The sequence below is a fragment of the Berghia stephanieae genome, chromosome 2 (assembly GCF_034508935.2).
Source record: "Berghia stephanieae isolate SIO BIC M18660-M18661 chromosome 2, UCSD_Bste_1.3, whole genome shotgun sequence".
Classification (NCBI taxonomy): Eukaryota; Metazoa; Mollusca; class Gastropoda; order Nudibranchia; family Aeolidiidae; genus Berghia; species Berghia stephanieae.
In genome coordinates, this window is record NC_088361.1 from 80,282,057 (window position 1) to 80,289,934 (window position 7,878).

The 7,878-nt window shown below is 35.9% G+C and overlaps 1 protein-coding gene across 1 annotated transcript; it reads left to right on the top strand.

Annotated features, from left to right (window-relative positions):
• The first annotated feature begins 1,349 nt into the window (after window positions 1-1,349).
• Window positions 1,350-4,624, top strand: LOC144963740 (uncharacterized). The gene is made up of 2 exons (XM_078897687.1): window positions 1,350-1,556; window positions 2,147-4,624. The coding sequence occupies exons 1-2, from the start codon at window positions 1,361-1,363 to the stop codon at window positions 3,028-3,030; spliced, it is 1,080 nt and encodes a 359-aa protein (XP_078753813.1). The 5' UTR covers window positions 1,350-1,360; the 3' UTR covers window positions 3,031-4,624.
• The last annotated feature ends 3,254 nt before the right edge of the window (window positions 4,625-7,878 follow it).

A 7,878-nucleotide genomic window follows, 5' to 3' on the forward strand; every position in this document is an offset into this window, starting at 1 on the left:
GGGTATTAAAAGGTCGGCCTAATTCACCCTTTATATGATATGATATGATATGATTTGATAATGATATCAATGTGTGGTTTGAACCAAGTCTATATGATATTTATATAACTCGAGTTACCTAGCATCAGCGACCAGGCCAATTAAACCATATTGGCCATAAATTGTTTTGGACAAAGCTGAATCAAAGACACAAAATCTATTTCAGTATTTCTATTTAGAAAATATAAATTACGATGACGTAAGTTGTCATATGTGTTATTGGTGTATCTTCTGTAAAATTTATCAGGTCCGGAGACTCTGTTTAAAAGATGAAACGTATATGATATAGATAATATCTGACAGTGAAAACAAACTCCGACACGTCTTTGGCAAGGCAGGAACTCGATCTCCGTCACGTGATGTAGAAGGCTTCTGCATGTATACACAAAGGCACACGTTAACGAAAAAAAAAACGAATATATATTATGTTCTTTCCTGTTTGTACATATCATTTACATGTTTGATTATTTTTGGTCAGGAAAATTTTTTGTTTGTTTTTTTTTTTCGATGGAATATGTACCACTGCTTGCGGTTATGATTTTGAAACAATTTGGATTTTTGTAATTGTTATAAGTTCAATATTAGATATTCCTCGAGTTTTAAAATGTGACTCACCATTAAACTCAATTTTCATCACCTAGTCCGTCCCAACATAATACTGCTTTGATACGATGGGTCACGAATAAGATGTAAAATCCGAAATCTCTAAAGTTTCTTTCAAAAAGTGATTTTTCATGTATTCAAAGGCGTGGCCATTGAGTGCCAACTATTAAGTTCCGGACAGTAAGCTATTGGGAACTAATTTTGATTCGTAAATTTCCTTTACTCAATCAAACATGCGATAGATTTGTTGCAGACTTCGACGATCATGCTTCTTCAATTATCTCTGTTATCAACCATTCTAATAACTCAACATCTCTCATCCGCCCAACAGTAATCACGCATTGAGGCTTCCTTTACAATGTATAATTTTTTATCTTTCTCTACTTCGTATCCCTTCTACAATTTAGACGAGGTATAGATGAAATACGAGAAAATACCATCTAAAAAACCCAGCTTCTCGACAGGTGACGGATCCTAGGGTCACATACATGCTTACCATCTGAAGTTTAAATGGATTTAAGGAAGGCTATATTTCTTTTAGATAATTTCTTTCTTTTTTATTCTTTCTGATTTGCCTGACACTGCATCATGATCACATTTGCAGTTTAATATCTTACACCATCGCCAGCTCTGAAATCTTACACTCCATAGTATTTTCACACTTTGTCTTTTTATATTTTATTTCTACAGAATAACGAGGGGGAAATTCGATGCAGAGATGACAGCTGAGCCCGACATTTACTCTTTGTATCCGGTTTTATTCTCCAACTTGACACAGCAAATTCCACAACAGAACGTTTCCCATGAGTATCACGACTTTTGGGCTTTCTACGAGGCCCATGAGAAAATATTCAAGGCTGCGGACCTAATTAACGAAAATTACCTATGGGTAATATTTGCGATAGGATTTCCAGGTAATTATTTATAGATACACTGAAACCTCGTTATGAGATACGCCAGTCACTTGATTATCACCTAGGTCAGTGTTGTTAGATTGTTTAACGTTCACCTTTGTAAATTAGTTGTTTTTTTAAACAGTATTATGCTCAATGATGAAGTATATGTCAGAATGTAAATATAGGAGTGATGCTATTTTTTAAGATAGGTCTAACGTTATCTTCATGGCTCCACAAAACGCATTGTTGACTATTTTCATAAGTATCATTTTCTAATTTTTATGGCTTAATCTAATCTTAAACCATCCACATAATTGGAAGTAGGATCCCAATAATTTTTTTTACCTATTCCACCGCCCCCCCCCCCCCCCCACCCTTTACAGCACCAACCTTGTCCGCTGTGAGGAGCGTACTTTGATCAGTTGCAATAAAATGAAAAATATAGAGTTTGTCTTGATGAATAAGAAAATATAGATTATTGATAAGAGAACGACATTTGAAAAATCGGAAATCATGTAAAAACAAACAATTGAAATAATATGAAAACCCATGTTATTATTGTGAACAATATTCTAACAACCTATTTAAACTTTTTTCTTCTAATTCAGGAAATCTTGCGACTGTCATTACAATAAGTAGAATGAGGCGCCTTGGGCCTTTCATCTTATACGTGGCTCTACTTGCCATCATGGATAATTTAGCCATTTCTGTGAAACTTTTGTTCTACCAGCTTCTCTCCAAAAAGGTTAACGTTGGAAGGGTAGGATGCCAGCTTTTTGAATTCTTAGGAACGTTTTTAATGACATACTGCAACTGGATTCTTGTTTTGATGGCGGTAGAAAGACTGATTGCGGTTAAATTTCCTTTCAAGATTCAATTCCAGTCATTTCTGAGCAGTCGAAAAGCAGGATTGATTCTTTTATTGATGGCAGTTGTTATCGGTGGAACTTCGATCCCCGTTCTTTGGGTGTCCACGGGAGTTACTGACAACGGAACTTCGGTGGCATGTGTCAAAAATAACGAAGAACTTATGAACGCTATGCGTTGGACATCAATTATTCTCTATGCATTTGTTCCATTCATGATCCTAACTGTGTGTAATATTCTGATCATTCGGGAGATCCGCCTTTCTTTTAGACTGCGTAGTGCTTTCCACAGCATCAATTCCTTTATGATGGAGAAGAAGTGCTGTGACGTACCAATTCAGAGACAAATCATGCTGATGCTATTTACCGCAACTTTCATGTTTTTAGTTCTTCATTTCCCTATCTGTGTCATTTACCTGATGCAGATCCACTGGCAGCCGACGAGCTACGACAAATCATTTGCGATCAACTACTTGTGTGGACAAATAGCTTACGCCCTCTGTGATTCCAATCATGCTATCAATTTTTACCTGTATTTTTTCAGCGCAAGAAAGTTTAGGAGTCATTTCGAAAATAGTTTTTATTGTTCAAAAAACGGAAATAAAAGGAGCAGAGTTGCTCTGTGATTTGGAAGTGAAACGTTTCAAATGATAATATGGTAGATTGGCAATTCAAAGTTATTTTTGCAAAAAGTGGGGTAGCTTTTGTACTTTTTCGCTGAGTGTAAGACAATTAGAACGTTGAATACATCAGAATATTATGTTAATATGATTTCAACTAACTATTCAAAGGATGAGTAATAAAAGACAATTACAAGTTTGTTGAGTTTTCAAAATGCGATTTTGATCTTGCATCATTGTTATATGTTAATTCGTATAAAATTTGGTGATGGTATGATCGCTTTACTTTAAAAAAGTAGCTTGTTTTCATTGAAAGTTTTTGTTTTCTCAATACAACAATAAAATATTCGACTACTTACACAGTGGACCATATGAAAGAATGATATAATGCGATATTGTCATGTGCCTGTCATTTTTCACAAGAAGAATGTAATAATTAAATTTTGACACCGATATGCAACATTTCTGATACTTTTTCAATTACTGTTTGTTAGATGTAGCATTATAAAAATTAGTCACCAATTCGGTAGGGGGGAAAAGATAATAACCAAATGTGTCATCAGACCTCTTTACGTTACTCGTGTAACAGATAAGCTTTTTAAAATTAAGCATGTCGGAAGGAATACTCTGGGATGAATGAGGAGAGGGGAGAATAATTTTTGTTTCAAAACTTTACAGCCAAAGGCCAGTTGCCTGATAATATATACTTGCATAAAAATAGATGGCGATGGACAATTATATTGACTTTTTTGAAATTTCATGACTGTAGCATCGTAGATTATTTCATTTCATTTGACTCCATGATTTGTCAAATTCTCTATATCATTTTCTCTTCGAGTTTAAATGAGAAATCTGCCTCAATTATTTGGACAGCACCTTGATCATCTCCTCCTGTCCCTCAAAATCATAAGATGCTATCGGATTATATTGCATTACTCTCCCATCCACTGAAAATTACCCATTTTATTTCATTTAGACCAGGAAACGTTTACATCAAATATTGAGTGATGAAGATGAGACAAAACATGGCAATATATTGAGGCGCAGTGTATCATCTTCTCACAACATTCAAACCATGATATGCGTGGTCATTTGCCGGACGGGTGCAATGAACGCAAAAAATTGGGGTACCGTTGACAATTCACTATACAAACATGAATAAGTCAAATCAGAGAGTGTTGGTACAAATAGGACGTCTTGCATGTGATGTATGAAATGGAAATTGCTTCTATAAGATTGAAGATTTCGTTTTTCAACTATTGAAAGGATGAATAATAAAAGACAATTACAGGATTGTTGAGTTTTCAAAATGCGATATTGGGAATATGGAAGAAGCGTTCTGATACCCTTTGATCACATGTTTATTTTTACTTCCATTCAAAACAAACCCGCCTGCTTTTTGGGTCGTTTTGTTTGGTTTAGTTTTTGCTTGCTTTTATTTTCATTTGATTGGGGGCTTTTTGTTTTGTTTAACTCTGCGTATGTGATGTGTGTATGTGAGTGAGTGTGTGTGTGTGTGTGTGTGTGTAGGTGTGTGTGTGTGTGTGAGAGAGAGTGGGCGGTGGAAATCCCATTAGTTCTCCGCCCCCCGCCCCCACCCTTTATACAATCATTGCCTGGTTCTTTCTCAAAGATGCTGCTATATTTCCATCTGTTTTTTAACACTTCTCTGCTCGTTGTATTCATGGTATCCTTTATTTCGAACATCTTCGTTGCTGATGTAATGTTCTTTCATAGCTCTATTCTTAATAAAATAGTTTTTATGACTTTCCAGGATTCTGGTGCAGAATAACAAACTAAAAAATGATTTTTTCAGTATCAGACAGAGCCAGTAAAAGTAGTTTAAAGCCATCGGGGCCTTTGAACTGGTCACATCTTGGTCCCTGTTTCGTTACATGGTCATTAAAATTACTTTTTGGATTTAATGCTTGTTTACACTAAGGTACCCTGCGTCGGATCTGACAGACCTAGCTTCTCAATCAGTCCAACTTTAACATTAGTGGTCAGAAGGAACCTTCGAGAGCAGGCTGGACTCTTTACAAGCAAGCTCTTTGCTTGTGAGGCGAGTGGTTGACCAACTCAGTTTATCGACCATGATGCAGATGGAAAAAAAACCAATATAGAAATAACTATTCCAGAGTATTGGGTTTTCTTGGCTAAACATGTTCAAGCTAAAATTTGGCTACCTCGTTATTTATCCTTAACACTAACGAAATAAACGGGTACACTGCTGTTATTTTAAAATATTTGCACATCGTTAGAGCTTAAACTCATGCCAACAACTTGTCGTGACCTACTATTTTATTGGCCTGTCAATCTGATCACACTATAGATAGAATGCGCTTGGCCAAGGAGTTCACAACATTGCCATCCGGAAGTATAACGGACCAACACACAAACTCTGTGTAACCATGAACTTTTATAGTCTGGTTAATACAGTTTAGTGAGAACAACTCACAAACGCGGATGGCAAAAACAATAACAAAGGCCTGAGTGACGTCATCTGCATACTATCTATATTCCTTCAATAACAAAATAAAGATGGTTCTGACGTCCCTATGCCGAACGACACTAGACGTCTATGTCCTGTCTTGTAACTAGTCAAACGATATTGAATGTGGCAAGTGACCAATTTGTGTGTGTGTGTGTGTGTGTGTGTGTGTGTGTATGTGTGTGTGTGACAATTATTGCAAATCTCTATTCTCGGCATCATGTTTTATGGTAAGGCATTTAATGTATATTATCTGCCTCGTTAATGAGAAACTTGTTGCAGGAAAGTTCGGATATTATGAAAGTCTATGTATAAAAAGGCCACCTAACGGACGGTGTGCTAAATGAAATGGAAGATAAAGTTCAATGGACCTTATGCTGAATAATGCTGAAGACCAATGAAAATATTGCAACTGTAAAAATTCTCTGTATATAAATGTAAATATTGTTTACTGTGTTTATTTTCATTTAATGGCATACGGTACTTGTCTCCAGTTTAATGTTTTTCGTCATTCATTTCGTATAGTTCACTATTGAAAACATCTTGTTCTGGTTTATTTTCAAAGGGTTGAAAATAATTATTGGACTAAGTAATCAACAGAATTATGTTTATTCATCTTGCTTGCTCACACTCCGTAATAATGTCATGATAAAGATAGAGGACATGTTAATCACATTGTAGAACTGTGATTTTCGACATCACAATTCGCAATTAATTAATTGCAATATTAGTTGGATTTTGTTTGTTTGTTTGTTTGATTGATTGTTATTTTTTGAAGGGGGGGGGGGAGAGGGTGCTTTCTTTTTTAAAGGGATATTTTGGTTCTTTTTGTTGTTTTTAACACGAGTATTATGTTCACACGTGTAATATATTGATTTGATCTTCAGTTTTTGCTTCTCATTGAAAAATAATATCCTGAGACTTTATTTATGTATGATAGAAATAAAATGGAAGCTGACTGGTGCAAAATCTAAAAACAGAATTATGATAACGTACCAGAAAATCAGACAGTACTCGTAGAATACAGGAAAACGATCATTGCGAAACGATTCAACATTCCAGGATAGGGATAAACAAAATATGAGCATTTATATAGCGCAATATCCACTAAATGTCAAAGCGCTTTACAAGGAGTCTCTGGCCAACAGCAACATTTAATATTTAGGACGGGACATGACGCCTGTTAGGCGATATAATTTTTTCAGACAGAGACAACGCTGTTAACGACCAGGTACTCATTTTACACCTGAGTACGGTGAGAGAATGTGAGTAAAGAGCCTTCTCCAAGGACTCAAGTGCTCCGAGCGAGGCTCGAACCCAGTACCATCCGATCGGAAAGCGAGTGTCATACTACAAGACCACATAGCCGCACAAACTGGCGGTATACTTACCTACTTGCACATATTATTATTTTAAGATCTGATGACGTGACGCAATTAGGGGCTTGTTTTAAAAGTCTTGTGATGGAAAATAATTTGCGTGAGTTTGGGAGTATTGTATTTCAATGACCACAATAAGGCCATAACCATTTGGGTTGTCAGACTTTAAAAATATGTGCATTTCGACAAACACAATTTCATATTTAATTTTAATCGACAATTTTGTACATTTTATATTGTGTCACATTATATCTCATCGTTATAACGATATTGTTGTTTGACGTAATACATTTATGTTTTTAAAATCAAAATATGCTTTCAAATGTTGATATATCTTGATAAAATCGTAAATATCTGTTCTGTATTGACATATGCTTTACTTGATCACGATACTGACCATGAAAAGATTAGACAAAACTCACCAAATTTCTGGCCATTTATTTGTTCACTAACATTGATTAGTTGGGGGCTCGAAAGCCCAGTGTGCAGTGAATCTATTCAGGCATCCTCCATTCGTCTGCCAGGCAGTGATTGGGTAGTGGTAAGTACTTTTCGATAAACTGGCATTTTATCCAAAAGGCAGCAAGTAATTGCTACGATCTGAATAGCTTCAGAGGTCGTGACGTCACTTCCCTCGTAATGACGCATAGTAACTTAGTGACTGTTCTAAACTATCGGAACAATGGCGGACGACCTTACGAAATATTTTTCTGACGAGCATAAAAGTGTATCCAGAGAAGAAAAACATCATAAATCTGATCATGTTTTGACTTTTATACATTCTGATCACATGACATGTGAAAAAGGTCTAGCCATCATGAAGAATAAAAAGTACCGATTTTCTATGTTTAGAACCAAGCTGGTCGTTGCTGGGCGACGTGACATCAGACTATTGAATCCTTTTAGATAAGCCCCAGTTCCCAGGGCCCTATGTTTCCAATTTGGATCTTTAGCGATAAGATGATTTTTCGACCAATGTGCCTG